Genomic DNA, 18307 nt, shown 5'->3' with positions numbered 1-18307 from the left:
CAATCAGAGCGATTTTAGTTTTCCATAAATAGATAATTTATAATAAATAGATAACTTCTCCTACAGCTTTATCTTCGTTTTTGAAGAATCCCCCCTTCCACCCCAAACTCCTCTTTTTCCCCTTCTTTAAAAGGGGAAGCTCTCGAGACCCTCCTGATCTCGGATCTCCTGATATGCTTATCGACCGGGCAGGAGCCCTGGGCTCAAATATCTCCGAGCTCAGGGTTCTCTCCTGGGACAGCATGCCAAAACTGCTTAAATGCCAAGCATATCTAAGTGAGAACTCTTGAAACTGAGTAAAATTTACTGAGAATTTTGCTGTGTAAGAAAAAAGAACTGCTGTAGAAGGAGAAAGAATATTTAAATATATCAATATATAGACTATGAGCATCTTTATGTACATCTGTATGTGGAAGTGTGCAATATTTACAACTTAAACAGCAGTACAGTTCGCCTGATCATTAATGTTTTAGAACATCATTTGACAAAAGAGGCCATCCTGAAAGGGAGATATGCATCATGTATTTTATATTATGTATCCCTAGCTGGAAACAACTTTAAATTAGCCAAAATATTAAATAAATGTACACCCAAGGGTTCAGAAATGAGTTGGTATAACTATGTAAATAGTAACCATTTGAATTCTGTGGAAACCTTTAAATTATTCAGCCCAGGCCTTGAAAGTAACCGTAGTCTTTCTACTAGAAGACAATGCCGCTCTTTCTTGTCTATATTGCAGGGAGTACTATGTGACAATGGTGAAGTGGGCCACAAGTACCAAACTAGCTGTAAATTGGCTGAACCGTGCACAGAATATCTCCATCCTGACCCTCTGCGTGGCCACAACGGGTGTCTGCACCAAGGTATGCCTAGATTTGTTAAGAATATTCCAAAGTGCACAGTACAGGCCAATTCATTCTTTAACAGCGCCGCACGACAGAATATTGCATGCTCAAACTCTAATGTGACCGCAGCTTTAGTTTGCCGGTGATCGCGACACTGGGATTAGCAGGCTGCTTGCTTGCAGGACTCGGCTTCAAATTTAGCTGCTTGCAAATGTGTCTCCTCCTAATCAGCCTCATTTTCAGCACAATTGGCTGATGCTAATTCATAAACAAAATTAAGAAAACGTGTTAAAAAATGTTAGTTGAATTGGACCGAAAGAGCCAGTAAGTACAAATTGCATCCTTGTGATATTTCACTGCATTCTTGCCTTTGTGACACTCTCTCTTTTTTCCAGAAACACGAGGATGAAAGTGAAGGGTGGCTGCACAGACAGGTGAGCATTTACTTCCTCCACCCAGACGAAAAATAAAAGTGAAAGGACGTTCCTTGTCAGTGTTTGTCAGCAGTAACAGATTTGAATAGTAGAGGTTTGATGTTGTTTGTCTTATCACACTCCCCACAGAACTGTGCTTGAGCTGATATTGTTTTTGCTGATTAGTTTTTCATGTCTGTTTTGTTTTTTTGTTTTTTTTGCCGGAGGGAAAATGTGGCCGCATGAAATGTTTTGCAATAACATGGAGAAAGAATTGTGTGGCTCCTGCAGAAATGGGCCTGAGGGCTCTGAGGCACTATTGCATATGCACTGCATCATCATAATAATTCACATTCTAATATATGTTGTTATAGTTTTTTTTTTTTTTTGGTTTGAAATAAGAGCGCTCGCCGCTGTGTTGGACGCATTGTCTAGTGCTCCTGCAGGTCTTATAATTCAGTAATTACAAAACTCTGCAGAGCAAACCAAATGACGAAACACTAACATTGGAAGACAACATTGGCATGATGACAGTAATGATGGTGCCCGTGTGACGGTAATGATCATTTAGAGTTACATTTCTCAAACAGAACGAAGAGCCGCTGTTCTCGAAAGACGGTCTGAGGCTGTTCTTCACCAGAGCAATCCCGCAGGGAGGACGAGGGAAGTTTTTCCACATCTCCATGTCCATCTCACAGGTACAAATTTCAGCACTGGGTGGTTAAAACTCTTGGATGATGACTTTTGGTGACTTCTCGTTTGATTTTTGCGCTCAAGTTTGCATCGATGTGTCCTCAATATCAAAAACGCATCCGGGAACATTCACACGTCCTCCGTTCTTACGGTCTTGAGTTTTGGAACTGAACTTTGGCAATTAACAATGGCACGAGAACACAAAGACACAAGAACACAGAAGAATTACAGAATATCGCATATAGAGAAACAGCCAGTGATTATCAAACAACATAATTTTTTATATATGCTGCTCTTGATTGATTGCTTTGGCCATTACGGAAAGTAAATGTTTGCACGTTGTCAGTGGAATAAAGAATAATGATAATAACGATAATAATAAATGTACATAATCTTTATAAAATCTGAATGAATTATGAATATGTATTATGTTTAAATTATGTAATTTGGTCATTTTTCATATTTATTATTATTATTATTATTGTTATAATTGATGGTGGTAGTAGTAGTAGTAGTATTGTTGTTAGTGTTGCTATTATTATTATTATTATTATTATTATTATTTTATTATTATTTTTAATATTATTGGTGGTAGTAGTAGTAGTAGTAGTAGTATTGTTGTTATTGTTGCTATTATTATTATTATTATTATTATTATTATTATTATTATTATTATTATTATTGGTAGTAGTAGTAGTAGTAGTATTTTTGTTGTTGCTATTATTGTTATTGTTATTATTATTGTTGTTGTTGTTGTTGTTTTAATTGTTGTTGTTGTAGTTGTTGTTATTATTAGTATTATTGCTATTATTATTGCCAACCACTGCGCCACCGTGCTGCCATATATATATTCTCATTTTTTTAAAACACATCGTTATGTGGTGGCACAGAGTTAGATGTCTTTCTTGACTTCACGCAGAAGCAGCAACGTGTGCGGCATAACATCCCTTCATTGCAGAGACGCTATTGGTTAAATGCTGGCAAAGTAGAACGTAGAAACAGTTTGAAGTGTAAAGTGCGAGTATGTCTGCGGTCTTGATGTATTACAAAGTTAATGACAAGAACGTTGACAGCAAACTGTGAGATATGTTAACTTGGGATTGCCTACCAGGTATTTTAAGTATATATATATATACTGTGGCACTAAAGTCCAGAAGTGTAGATTTGAGGTTAGAGTTGTTAAACGTTAAAATAAGGTGAAATACATAAAAACATAAGGAATATCCTGGATCTGTTCACTCTTCATAATTTTTTTGTGTATTTTTTTATGTATTATAGAGTTATTGGATCGGGTATCGATAGATACTCAAAATCAAATGACTCGGAATTGGACTTGATATTATTCTGAAACAGTTATATATATTGTGATTATTGGTGGCATTCAACATAGGTTTTTATTGAACACAAGTTCATAGTGACATGTTTCACAATATTTCTATCAATAATGTTGATTCTGTTAACTCGTATCTCTCAGCAATTAATAAAAATATGATATCACTGACAAGCCAGAAGCATATTAATTATACTCATTTGTATTTTTAACTAAAGAATAAAGTATTATTGATTTTATAGTTTAAAAAATCTGTTTTATTTTTTAAGCTTTATCCTATTTTTGAGCCAACTCATCACATGTTTGCAGTCAGCTGAATTAAATTGATTAATTTTCAGCCTTTAATTTAGTAATTTCTTCAAGCATTGTGTGAATGTTATTGATGAGCATAGCACTGTGATCCGTTCAGTGTGACTGATGTCTGTTTAATTTGTTTTCTTCATGAAGCCCAACAGCAGCACAGACACTCTGCAGTCCATCACATCAGGAGACTGGGACGTCACGCAGGTTCTGGCGTATGACGAGGAGAGCCAGTTAATGTGAGCAAATCCACTGACAACACAATCTGAACATCAGCCATTCATTTGCCATTAAGGATTTTAAAGTCAAATCATTATCGTTGAATTCTGCATCAATCAGTCAATTGCTCAATGTTTGATTGAGATAAACTGTGTGCAAATTTTCTCAAAGATTAATTGATTAAACTTTCACATTACAAATTTCACCAAATATTCAATTGAAATGCTTTTAGTGTGTTTCATGTGTTTTAGTTTAGCACAAATGCTTATCATTAGTTTTGGCAGAACACTTTTTGGGCACTATCATACACCCAGCACAATAAGGCGCAAGAAGTGTTTGTTGCGATTTGTTGCTATTTAAAGACCAGCGCAACCCCAATTTTTACATTTTGCTCCATGTCATTTAAATAGCAAATCCATTTACACCACTATGTGGACTCATGGGTGTGCTGGACTAAAATAGGGGTGTGTTAAGGAGCACATTGCTATTTTGACCAGCGCGTTAGTTATGCGCCTATGTGGGTTGAAACGTACACATTGCTAAATACACACAAATATCTATACATAAGAACAAAATTAAAGGATTAAAATGTTACAATAAATGTTTATTTTCTACATAAATATAAAAACAACTGCCTCCATGCTTCATGTTTGGGGGCTTTTTTAATTTATTCATGACAATTTGCATTTTATTCATTAATTTTCTTTTCGGCTTAGTCCTTTTATTAATCAGAGGTCGCCACAGCAGAATGAACCGCCAACTTATCCAGCATATGACCATTTAGCTTACACGATTCACCTGTACTGCATGTTTTTGGACTTGTGGGGGAAACCGGAGCACCTGTAGGAAACCCACGCGAACATGGAGAGAACATGCATACTCCACACAGAAACACCGAATGACCCAGCCGGGTTATTATTATTAGCAGTATTATTTATTATATGCATATTTATATTTGATTTAATAAAAACAAGTTTAGATTTGTCCACCTATTTGGTTTTGGAGACGTATGCATCAGCATATGAGGCATAAGAACAGGACGTGTGTTTGGATATAACTCAGTTATTTGACCACTCTTCATTATTATTGTTTATTCACTCGCTTGCTGGAAATTAGAATTGAATTTAGAAATAGTTTTGAAACAAATCTTTGCGCTTAAACTAAATTAAATATGTAGGCTGATGGATGTCTTCAGTGGAGTGTACAACACCGTTTCCTTATTCACAAAAGTAAAAGCAGTAACGAGTAAAAGAGAATGTAAAGAGGCCGAATGGAGGAGGCTAGTTCTTTATTCTTGCGCTGCAGATGGTCTTTTTAACTTTCTTTAGTTTTCTTGCTAGTAGAAGTGAAGCGTTCAGTTTTTACACTTACAAAGTCCACCATGTACATACCAAGAGTGCCATGGCGCAGTGCAACTGACTGTTGAAGGGAATGGTAGACGAGACTCTATTTATAATCTAATTTTGAGAGGATCATGCTTATGATTGATCACAGTTGGTCCCGCATCAGCTAACACATGATGCGCCAATCAGATGAATCCTAACACACTATTAATAACCAGAGTTTCTTACCTTAATTATCTTCATCTTGAAGAATCCGCCCTTCCACCTCTACTCCGCCTTCCCTTTTCCAGGTGTGGTTAACACTGTTGCCTCACAGCAAGAATGTTACTGGTTCAGGTCCTTACTTTGCCATTCCTCGATTCTGTGCCGAGACTGCATGTTCTCCCCGTGCTCCCCGTGCTCTTCCTCCCACCGTCCAAAGGCATGCACTACAAGTACATCATAGACAAACTCTTAGTCAGCTATTTCTCGTAGCAATTCCTAATAACAAGCAGGGGAGTTCTCGAGACCTACTTGAGCTCTAACTCCCTTCTCGCCTTTAAAACGGGAGGGAGCCAAGGGCTCGAGGATCATATGAGCTCAGGGCTCTCTCCTGGGACAGCATGCCAAACACACTTTATTATCAATCATCTGCTAATGGTTAACTCTTGAAAGTCTTGTGTGAAAAACCTTTTGACTTTGTGTTGTTTGCATGATCAGATATTTCCTCAGCACTGAGGATGACCCTAAAAGAAGACATCTCTACAGGTACTTACAGTGCATAATCACACACATAGTTAAACACAAAATTGTTTAGCCCTCCTATGAAATTTTATATAATTTTACAAATATTTCTTTGTTTAACAGGGCACTGAAATGTTCACAGGATTTCATATTATATTTTTTCTTCTGAAGAAAGTCTTATTTCTCCAAGTTTTGCTGAAATAATATCAGTTTTTACATTTAAAGAACAAAGCACTGTTGTCTAATGACTTGCCTAATTATCCCAAATTACCTTAAGCCAATACATTTAACTTTAAGTTGAATACTGGTATCTTGCAAATATATTACGAGTATATTATTATTTCTTTACCCCTGTGGGCTGTTGGGGATGTTGTCTTCCATTCTGGGGGGATTTTGAGTCTTAATTTGGCCACAACTTTCTCTGTTTCATCAAATGGAATAGTTTTTGGAGACAAATCTGATTTTGACACATATTTTGGGTAAAGGGCTTTGAAACTTTGCAAAGATTTAACAATACACTCTGACTTGTTAGTAAAAATTACAAATGGTGCATCTTTCCAACAATCAAGAATGCATGATCATATGCTGTCATGGCTTTGCAATCAAAAATGTCATTTAAATGGATGTCAATAGGACAAAATCTGCTACCGACATAACGAAAGGGTAGTAAATTTGAGCAGTACACAAGAGTTAAAAATTAGCTGAAAAAAGGCATTCTTCCATTAAACAACACTTGGGAAATATTTGGAAAACGAGTTTAAATTTCACAATGGGGCTGATCATTTTGCCTTTAACTCTATATGATGTAATATGGTTTGTTTGGTCAGACTTGTTCTTTCTGACAGTGTTAATGTGTCTGTGGTTGTTCCAGCGCAGACACAGTGGGCACTTTCAACCGCCGCTGTCTGTCCTGTGACTTCACTGATAGCTGTGGGTACGTCAGCGGCTCCTTTAGTCCCACCATGGACTACTTCCTGCTCAACTGTAAAGGTAAACGTCTTTTTGATTTGCGCTTTTTCTCACTTTTTAAATAGATAGATTACAGTGAAAATAGTCAATTGGCCAAATAATTTATTTAAAAAGACTTTAAAAGATTATTTTATAGTTCTTTCATTTCACCCCAAAATAAAGATTTAAAGAGCACTCACTGGCTTTACAGATTTTTTTTCAGTGTGTTATTTATTTATTTATTTTTAGTTCTATCTTATAATTTTTTTAGTACATACTTTTTGTTAGTGCATCAAGTAAAATGTCATTTAAAAAAAGAAAATCTGTAATTGATTTGCAGGTAGGTAATTGAATTTATATTTGTGTGAAGTCATGTAAGATTTTGGCTAATGTCTGGGAATTAATTTATTTATTTATTTATTTATTTATTTATTTATTTATTTATTTATTTATTTATTTTATTTATTTAGTAATTTTATGGATTTTATTTATTTATTTATTTTTATTAAAAAAATTTGTTCAGTGTTTTAATAATTTGTTTGTTTGTTTGTTTGTTTAATTTATTTATTTATGACTGTTGTTTCTTTTATTTTATTTTTGATTTTGTTCTATAAAATAATAAAATTACTAAATAAAACAAAATCTAATATGTTACATATGTTACATAACATAAAACATGTTGTAACATGTAACATGTTTGTTTGTTTATTTATTTATTCATTTACTTATTTATATATTGTTTCATTGTTTTAATTATTTTTTTCCTTTATCATTTTGTTTTGTTTTTTATTAGATTTTTTTATTTTATGTTATGTCAAATAATAAAATGAAAAAATAGAATACAACAACATGACATTTTGTTACATATTTTATTACATGACATGTGTTACATATTTTTTTACATTTGTTTATTCATTCATTCATTCGTTATTTTATTTTTTTTGTAATGTTCTGTAAAATAATAAAATTAGTAAATAAAACAAAACACGTTACATACATTTCATAACAAATAACATGTTATTGTTTTATATTATTTATTTATTATTTTATTTATTTATTGATGCATTCATACATTTATTGTTTTCATGATTTATCATTTATTTATGTCTTATTTAATATTATTTTTTTATTTTATTGTTTTTTATGTTATGCTATGTAAAATAATAAAATGAATAAATAACATAACTTTTTTATTATAATTATTTATTCATTCACTTTTTTTTATTCATCATTTATTTATTCAGGTGTTATAGAGCAAAACAGTACAAAAAGTACAAAATAGATATGTGACATACAGCAAGTAACTGGCCTTTATTTTTCAATCGTTAGTTTGGTCAGTAAAGGTGAGGAGAAAAGAAAAGAGTCTTTATCCTCACCATAACCCTGACACATTTTCAATAAACGTTTGTGAGTCGACACCGCGGTGAATGCCCATTTAGAGCCCATAAACCTTTACTGTTCTATGGTCTCTTGACAAGCTTTATACCTCTTTGATGAGTTCAGTGTTACACAAGCAGAAACAGAGACAGTGAGTGTGGACACGTTATCAAACAGGCCGTGTGTTTATTGTTCAACAGTGTACTTTTCATTCTACAAAGTGCTTCAATTATTTGGACTGCTCGGTTCTACGGCAGCTGATTTGTTTTGAAGGCAGTCTGGAAGGCTTGAATGCTGCTGTGGTCATATTCACTGAACCGTCTTTGACAGAACTTCTGGAAGAATGACTGCTGTGTTTACGGCCGGTGCCGTTGTGACACTTGTGAAAGCTTCATCGCAGATGCTCATTAACAAAAGCTTTTATGCGCTTCTGTCTTCTTTTGGTTTAGTGACACTGCAGTCTTTCAAATTACTTTTAGAGCAGTTGTGAAGTGACTGGATAAATTGCTTTTGAGTGAACATTAGTTTTGACTTAAAGGTCCTGCGAAACTAAAATAAAGTTTTTTAGATGTTAGTATCAGTATGTTAGTCTTGAAGGGGATCTATTAGGCAAAAAACACAGTTTAAACACAGTTGTGTGGTAAATATAACCGGCTCTAACATTTTAACATTAATTTTAGTGTTTAGAATCACACTTGGGGTGGTGCGGTGGCACAATGGGTAGCGCTGTCGCCTCACAGCAAGAAGGTCACTGGTTCGAGCCTCAGCTGCGCAGTTGGCATGTCTGTATGGAGTTTGCATGTTTTCCCCATGTTCATGTGGGTTTCCTCCGGGTGCTCTGGTTTCCCCAACAGTCCAAGGAGATGCAGTATAGGTGAATTGGGTGAGCTCAATTATTCGTAGTGTATGTGTATGAATGAGAGTGTATTGGTGTTTCGCAGTGATGGATTGCAGCTGGAAGGGCATCCGCTGCGTAAAACATATGCTGGATAAGTTGTCAGTTCATTCTGCTGTGGCGAACCCAGATTAATAAAGGGACTAAGCCGACAAGAAAATGAATGACTGACACATAGGCATGTGTAGCTCCACCTTCTTTTAAAAGGAGGGCGTGGAGCACAATCTCATTTGAATTTAAAGCGACAGGATGGCACAGTGAGGATCAAAGCCTAACAGGTCAGTTTCCACGATTATGTCTGTGGTCTGGAGGTATTATAAAGTAGATGATGACAACATTACCATAGCAAACTGTGAGATATGTAAACTTTGGATTGCCTGCTGGGTATTTTAAGTTTAGGTGCTATTTGTTTTTATATTAGATTTTTTTATATTTACTGTTGCACTGAAGTCCAAAAGTAAAGAATTGATGTTATTTATTACTTGATCTTTCAAGATACCTTACAGAAGTGCTCTGTTTGTTAACAGAGTTGTTCAATGTTAAAATAAGGTCAATTAATTCTGTTTCTTCTCTCTTCTTTATTCTTTTTTTGTAAATTATAAAAGTATCGGATCAGGTTTCGGTATAAGCAGATACTCAATCAAAAGACTTGAGGGCAAAAAAACCTGATCAGGACATCCCTATATATACAGTTTAAGTCAGAATTATTAGCCCCCTTTGATTTTTTTTTATTTATTTTTCTTTTTTTTCAATATTTCCCAAATGATGTTTAACAGATTCAGGAAATTTTCACAGTATGTCTGAAAATATTTTTTCTTCTGAAGAAAGTCTTTTTTTATTTCAGCTAGAATAAAAGCAGATTTTTTTTTTTTTAACACTTTAAGGTCAAAATGTTTTGCCTTTTTAGGCAATTTTTTTCTCGATAGTCTACAGAACAAACCATTGTTATACAATAACTTGCCTAATTACCCTAATCTGCCAAATTAACCTAGTCAAGCCTTTAAATGTCACTTTAAGCTGTATAGAAGTGTCTTAAAAAAAATATCTAGTCAAATATTATTTACTGTCATCATGGCAAAGAAAAAATACATCAGTTATTAGAAATGAGTTATTAAAACTATTATGTTTAAAAAATGTGCTGAAAAAAACTGCTCTCCGTTAAACAGAAATTGCAAATTGCGGAAAACAATAATCAGGGGGGTTAATAATTCTGACTTCAACTGTATATATATACTCTGATTTTTAATAGATGTTTTATTCAATTAAACAACTAAGTTGCTGACTTACAAACAAAATAAATCTATATTGTTTAATTTGCAAAGTTTTGTTCGATAACTACAGTATGGAAATCTGTTGTGTGTTTATTTACTGATGATTGTGTTGGTGTGTTGTCAGGTCCTGGAGTTCCATATGCTGCAGTTTACAGCACACATGATAGACAGAGTGAGTATCCACCCTTTCATTTTGTCTAATGTGTGTGTGTGTGTGTGTGTGTGTGTTTTTGTGACATAAGGATACAAATTTATATAATGACATGGGTGGAACACAGATATTACAAGGAGAATATGAATATGAGGACATTGCCCATGTCCCTGTTTTTCAAAAGGCAAAAATCACATCACATTAATTTTAATAATTTAATAATAGCTAGTATTATTATTGTCTTTGTTTTTTGCTGTTGTTTTATTTAAGAAAGAAAAACGCACACAGTTTCCTGGGTCCTCATGACCAGTATAGCAATACTAGTACATTTTGACATTGTGGGGACATTTTTGTTCCCCATGAGGAAAAAGGCTCATAAATCGCATGGAATAATGAAAAAAAAAAACACATTATGTAAATAGAAAGTCCCTATGAAGATAGGTGTACAAGTGTGCGCGTGCGTCTATATGTGTGTGCGTGTGTGCATGTGTGTCTATATGTATGTGAGAGACATTTGTGTGTCTAAATGTCCCCACAAGTATAGTAATATCATTTTTTTAAACATTAACTAATGGAACCTTATTATAAAGTGTTGTAATTGTGTTGGATTTAAGGTTTGCTTAAGGTATTAAAGAGTAGAAATTTTGCCAGGCATCACAGACCTCTTTGGTTGTCCCACCTATAACTGCTTGTAATTGAGCACTTAGAAGATTGCCAAGTAAGTTCACGTGTTTGCTCTTATTACCAACCTCTGCACAGCTAAACTCACACACTCATCTCTATTGCTTTACTCTATATACCCACAGCATTTCAATTGAAAAACAGCTCCTCCCAGGCCTGCCTTGGGCCGCGTGTGATTGAGTCACCCTACACACACCCGCTCTCAAACACTGAGAGCACTCAGAGATGATTGGATTATTGCCAGACACACACCATGTCTTCCATAAAATGTGACCTCTTTGTGTAAGAGGCTGGTAATTGTGTTATTATGTATGTAATATCCTGTAAGCCCACAAATATCACAATGAGAGCCTGATTCAGTGTGACGGCCCGCCACTGAAGTCATCTGTGTGTGGATTGCTTATAAAAGCAGCTTGTTTGCCGTTGAATCCAAAGTTCTTACAACTTTTTGGCAGTCCTGAAAGATGTCTGTAATCCTACAGCAGGGTTGTCCAAACTCGGTCCGGTAGGGCCGTTGTTCTGCATATTTTAGTTCCAACTCCAATTAAACACACCTGAACCAGTTAATCAAGCTCTTTCTGGGTACATTAGAAACTTCCAGGATGGTGTGTTGAAGAGAGATGGAGCTAAACTATGCAGGACACCGGCCCTCCAGGACCGAGTTTGGACAGCCCTGTCCTACAGGCTAAAATCTGTGGTCTATGATTGTTAGTTTGGCTTGATTACAGACTGCTGATGAATGTCTCTCTCGATCAAATTTTCCCTCTAATTAATTAATGTGTTGATGCTCTTTGGATAAGAGATTCATAAACATAATCCATTAAATCTTTAGTTCTTTATAGTTTTTATAGTTTTTAAAAATATTTCCCAAATGATGTTTAACTGAGTGGGCATCACGGTGGTGCAGTGGGTAGCACTATTGCCTCACAGTAAAAAGGTAGCTGGTAAGTTGGCATTTCTCTCCATGTTCGCGTGGGTTTTTTCCCGAGTGCTCCGGTTTCCCCCAGTCCAGAGACATGCGGTAAAGATTTATCAACCCGCAAAGCACAAACAAAACAGCATCCCTTCTGGTTCACTCTGTGCTCCAATTCACTTACACGTTTTCACTCACTTTTTACGTGACTATATTAGTGGACTGAGGGTTTAGGCAGATACAGCCCAGTTTTAACTTCTGGTGTCATTATCAAGGAAGACTATGAGCAAATTTAACATTTGTGTTGTTAGATTTTATTTCAGAACAAGTTACTAAAGGTGCCATGAATGGATGACATCAAATTCCAGAGTCTTCTTGAGTGTTTCCATTTTTAACCTCTTAAAGCCCAAGGTGTTATTTTACATATTATTTCTCATTGCTATTTGGGCTTATTGGAACCGAACTAGAATAAAACCTTTTGATATGATGTACTTTTAGAGAAAAATGATTTCCATATATGTGGACTGGTGGTCTGACTTTACATAAACACTTTTTTCCTGACTGTTTTTTAATGCATATATAATATATACATTTCTTTCAACATGTGTTGACTATCAGAGAGTAAACACAACTTTTTGTTTCCATTTTGGACAGATAAAAATAGTGTTTGGGACATTTCCTATGCTGCAAAACAGTTGCAGGATGACACTGTATGTCTGTATTTTAAATAGCCACTTAAGAGCTAAAATGTGCTGTCCATGTATGTGACCACTAAGCCCTAGGAGGTTAATGCACCTTCATTGTCATACAGATGTGTGCTTCCCAAACAACAACGTAACTCGCGGCTGAACTATCATAGGACGATGCACAGTGTGGGAAAAGAACGATGTAGTGACGAGTGTTTCCCAAAACACGTACTTTCTCTGTCGCAGATAAATCAACTGAACCACATTAGTTATGATGTATAACGCCCATAATGATGCTCTAAACGGAATAGAGTAACAACTTCTTTAGAGAAAAAGAAAAGATTTTTTTTTGTGCAAATGATGTTGTTTTACATAATCAAACATTTTTAAAAATCCAATATTAGTTTTAGTAAAAACATGCACTCGTTTTCCATATTAATTGAAATATTTGTAAACGACACAAAGGACCTATTTATGTTTCCTTTACAAATGTTATAGAAAATATTTCATATAAAATCACTTAGCTAACACGTATTCTAATCTCATATATAAATCATATAAACCTTTAATGGTTGTAGGCCTAATTTACAGCAGGCTATTTATTAAGAAATGAAAAAAATTCTACTTAATAATAATAATAATAATAATAATAATAATAATAATAATGACAATAATAATAATAATAATAATAATAATAATAATAATAATAATAATAACAATAATAATAATAATAATATGATAAAAACAATAATACTATAATAACAACAACAATAATAATAATAATATAATAGTATGATAATAATAATAATAATAATATGATAATAATAATAATAATAATAATAATAACAACAACAACAATATTAATAATAATATAATAGTATGATGATGATGATGATGATGATGATGATAATAATAATAATATAAAAACAATAATAACAACAATTTTTATTGTTGTTGTTGTTATTAAATTAGGATATTGTTTATTTATTATTTTTTTAAGTCTACTTTGCAACAACTTTGACACATTCAAACCACTGCAGAAATGGTTTAACAGGCCCATGTCACATACAGTACAGATACATTTCTTAATAAATAACTTACAATAATGTAAAGGCATTAGCGTACGCTGTATTTTTATTTACACAAGCTTCGTAGACTTAACGTAAATTTCGCTTTTAAATAAAAGGTCACCTAAAGCTTTTGTCATGAGCCATGGTTGTGTTCAAAATGGCAAAAATGCTTTCAAAGTGCACTGCGAAGGAAATGCAATTGTCAATATAAAAGAGATCGCTAAAACTGAACTGTAAAAAGACTTTGAAATCAAATTACACATAAGAGAGACGACTTTAGTGTTTTTTTTTTTTTTTAAATCATTCCAAGTTTAAATGTTGGAATGTTCTAGAAGAATAGGGCATAGAGGGGATAACAGGGAATAGAACACAACCTGAAACTATGCTTCGAACTACAGCTCAGGAGGTGTAGTTGTAAGCGTACAAGTTTGCCATGCAGTTTGCGAATGTTGGATTTGGAAAGATGGATTTGTAAAACGCCATATCAACAAATTGTCTTTGTAACAACAGAACTTGCAACCTTTAGTTAGCTAACGATGGTTTTCAGAAACGCACCCCAGGTTGACATTATAACAACTGAAATCTTACAGTGTGACATGGGGATCATGTTCATACTGCTTTACAAACCAAACTCATAAAGGATTATAAAAAATAATAATAAATAATGAAATTGCGCACTGTCCACGTTCAAGTACAAATTGTAGCTGTTTTCAGATGTGTGACTGTCAATAGTATTGGTACAATGGGAACTAGTATGTGTTTTGTGAGTCTTGGGTCTGAACAGGTGCTGATAAGCTCATCTTAAAACGAAACCCTCCGCCACAATGTGCTCTTAATTGTTACGTTCACTTCCAAGAGTCTATCGCTTCTGCTTAGAATGGAAGGTCTCTGTGTTTACAGCAGCAGACGTGATATCTGCTCTATTTCGTGCCTCTGTATCAGAAAAGCCAGCTGCTCACCAGCCTCTCACAAACATCTACAACCGCTTTGTTTTTATCCCAGAGCAATTTGCTGCTTATTTCTGCAGGTTTGAGGAGGTTTTGTAAGTGCTTGCAGATGCTTGGTTTGAGATAAACATTGAATTTTGTTTTGGTTTTGCAATTCCCCCTGAAGTTTATTTCTTATTTCAGTCGTAATTTGACCAATAATTCAGTTATTATTCACTCTTTCCACACCTCAGTTTCTGAATATATATATATATATATATATATATATATATATATATATATATATATATATATATATATATATATATATGTGTGTGTGTGTGTGTGTGTGTGTGTGTGTGTGTTTGTGTGTGTTGAAGTAAGAATTATCAGCCCCTCTGAATTATTAGCGCCGTTGTTTGTTGTTTTTTCCTAGTTTCTGTTTAATAGAAAGAAGATTTTTCAACACATATGTAAGCATAATAGTTTTAGTAAATCATTTCTAATAACTGATTTTTTTATCTAGGCAAGTTATTGTATAACGATGGTTTGTTCTGGAGACAGTCGGGGAAAAAAATTTGCTTAAAGAGGCTAAAAATTTTTACCTTAAAATGGTTAATAAAAAAATTTAAACTGCTTTTACTCTAGCCGTAATATAACAAATAAGACTTTTTCCAGAAGAAAAAATATTATCAGACATACTGTGAAAATTTCCTGAATCTGTTATGAATATTTAAAAAAGAAAAAACTATCAAAGGGGAGCTAATGAGCTATATATATATATATATATATATATATATATATATATATATATATATATATATATATATATATATATATATATATATATATATATATATCCATCCATGTCTGCAATACAGACATGGAAACAACAAACAATAAACTGTAGGTTGATTTGGATGTTATAAAAGCAGAATACAAATATAGGTGTATTAATTAAGTTTCATAAATAGTTTGGTTCAAACTGCAGCACTTAACGGACTTGAATAGTTGAATATAGCTGGAATTATTTACTGTCATTCTGTGTGCTTCATTATAAGCCCACCTTTAAAGTAAAATTATTTAATTTCATTTTTTACTGTACACCAATAATTGTGATTACAGTAAATTACCATAAACAAAGGTACAACAAAGGTGAGGGTCCAAATGTTGTTTATTAACAGCTTAGTCAGGCAATGGTCTAAAAGGAACAAACGGTAACATGAGGGTAATTCAAAAGCGTAGACAAAAAAAAAGTGAATGGTCAGGACTTGCGGCAAAACAACATAAAACAATGCACAAAGCAAACATCAAAAATCACGGAAGGACAAGGCAAGGAAAACACTGTGTGTGCTGTTTTTATAGTTCATCTGATTAGTCCATCATGAGCTATCAGTTGTGTGTGTGTGTGTGTGTGTGTGTGTGTGTAATTAAGGGGGAATCAGAAACTGGTGTGTGTGAGGTGCATGATGGGAGTTGTGGTTTATTAAATGGTCATATGTGCAATTCTCCAGCGATCTGCACAGACTAGATTGCTGGTGATTGTGACTAACTCTGCCATGCTTCATCATATTTACTTACAAATGTAGAGACATGGGTCATAGTGATGCAAAATGCTAATTAATGTTACAAAGTAAATGAGATTAAGTGCTATAGCTATGATAAAGGATAAGGTTATTATATAATTATATTAACAGAGAAGTCAAATCCAAACAGTTTTCTAACTTTTCTTTCCCTTCTAGCAGGAAATTGTGGCTTTAATGAATGGTTTTAAATCATACAATGATTGTTTTTTTTTGTTGTCTTGTTTTCCAGAGGTGCAAGACATCGAGTTGAATCTGAACATAAGGAGAAAGGTGAACTCCATGCAGATGCCGAGAGTGGAATACAGGGAGATAAACATAGAGGATTACAGTATGTTAACTAAATCCCGTTATATTGCTGAATTTCGCTTGCTCTAAAATGATTAAGAGGGTTATTAATATCACCTACACAGGCCTCAGCGTGCAGATCCTGAAACCTGCAGGCTTCATAGACACATCACACTACCCACTTCTGCTCCTTGTGTGAGTAAATGTCATGAAACATTCTCTTGTTACGCAACAACACACACACACACACACACCTCATGCTTTATGCAGAAAAGTGTGTCAGGTTCCAGCAGTTTCTCTGAAATCCCCAATGAACTTCCATCTAGGTTGGTCCCTCATTTAAAAAGCCATAATCTACACTTATCTGTTATTATTTCCCCCGAGTCCCACTTATAACTTTAGTCAAGGTTTCTTGCAAGGTTTCTGGAGGTGTAGTTGCAAGCATGCAAGTTTGCGATGCAGTTTCTTGAAACGATGGATTTGGGAAAGGCCAAATCAACGAACGATGTTTGTAACTGTGGAACTTTAGTTGGCAAACCATAGTTTTCAGAAACGCACGCCTGTGCAGCAGCCGCTGATCAGCCGCGCACTCCAAGCGCACTGCACACAGGTGACTAATGGACTCGCTCCATATACAGATACTGTTCTCAGATCAGCTTCTTTACATGCGATTTGAAGAGGAGTGAAAGTGTATGCTTTGGTATTTGGTTGAGTTTTTAAACAGATAAATACACTTAATAATATGCAAACATGTCCATCCTGGCGTCTTATATTCATTTTACCCCATTCATTTTTCAGCTGGGTGTTTTCACAACTCTAGTTTGGAAAAAGTGGACATGCCCAGCTCTGTTTAGGGTGGCATGTCGGAGGAGGGTAGTGCATAAAAATGGTGTATATAAATGGGAGTTTCGATTTGAGCAAACGCAGATTTTCACAGAGGCAAAACAAACACACAGACGCAGGGGAGAAAGACATTGACTGTGTTTACATGGACATCAGTAATCAAATTATTTGATAAATTATTAAATGGTGGACTTTAACTATAGTTTGGCTCTTTCATTCAAGAATTTTATTCATGCCCCTCTTGACAAATGAAATATTTGATTTGAAGAACTGCTGTAGGCGTGTATTTTTAATGCAATTTTTGATACAGCACAGCATATGAGAGAAAAAAAAAAGTTAGATGCACTTATATGCACTAAGCAGGTAGCGTCAGAAAGACCATGTGTGTTATCCCTTTCACAAAATGCGGCAAAAATCCTACACTCGGATAGTAGCATTTATAGCGGATCTTTCAGTCTATAATATTGTAGTCATGATAACATACTGTAAACTTTAGTAACTTAGAAATCATTTGACTAAGGTCTGTCTTTAAACACTGAAAGAGTACTGCTGACATTACAAACTAACTTTGCTATCTGAATAAACAAAGACCACTGATCGCTTACTTACCAAATCTGTAGAGACAGGACAATCAACACCAACTGGAGCCATGTCATTTTTAAAAGGAGACGAGAGGCATTTCCAGATGAGAAAAGCTCTCGGGTAAAAAATGTTCCTTAGACAAGTATTTCTGTCTGTGTCGCGTGCACTGTAATCCACACATGAGTCCAGCTGTGCTCTCATAGCGTGAAAATGAAAACAAAACCTTC

The 18307-nt window shown here is 34.5% G+C and overlaps 1 protein-coding gene across 5 annotated transcripts in view; it reads left to right on the top strand.

Annotated features, from left to right (window-relative positions):
• dpp6a (dipeptidyl-peptidase 6a) overlaps nt 1–18307 on the top strand; it is a 480122-nt gene that overhangs the window by 434276 nt on the left and 27539 nt on the right. For all 5 annotated transcript variants that reach the window (XM_087309078.1, XM_087309080.1, XM_087309079.1 and 2 more), the window contains 9 exons: nt 740–863; nt 1241–1279; nt 1849–1956; nt 3729–3820; nt 5843–5890; nt 6738–6856; nt 10482–10529; nt 16600–16698; nt 16781–16850. In XM_087309078.1, coding sequence (XP_087165204.1) covers nt 740–863; nt 1241–1279; nt 1849–1956; nt 3729–3820; nt 5843–5890; nt 6738–6856; nt 10482–10529; nt 16600–16698; nt 16781–16850 — 747 coding nt within the window. The remainder of the gene's footprint in view (nt 1–739; nt 864–1240; nt 1280–1848; nt 1957–3728; nt 3821–5842; nt 5891–6737; nt 6857–10481; nt 10530–16599; nt 16699–16780; nt 16851–18307) is intronic.

This window comes from Danio rerio, chromosome 24, assembly GCF_052040795.2.
Source record: "Danio rerio strain M-AB ecotype USA chromosome 24, GRCz13ab, whole genome shotgun sequence".
Classification (NCBI taxonomy): Eukaryota; Metazoa; Chordata; class Actinopteri; order Cypriniformes; family Danionidae; genus Danio; species Danio rerio.
The sequence above is the reverse complement of the archived record's forward strand: the minus strand, read 5'-3'. Positions and strand labels throughout refer to the sequence as shown.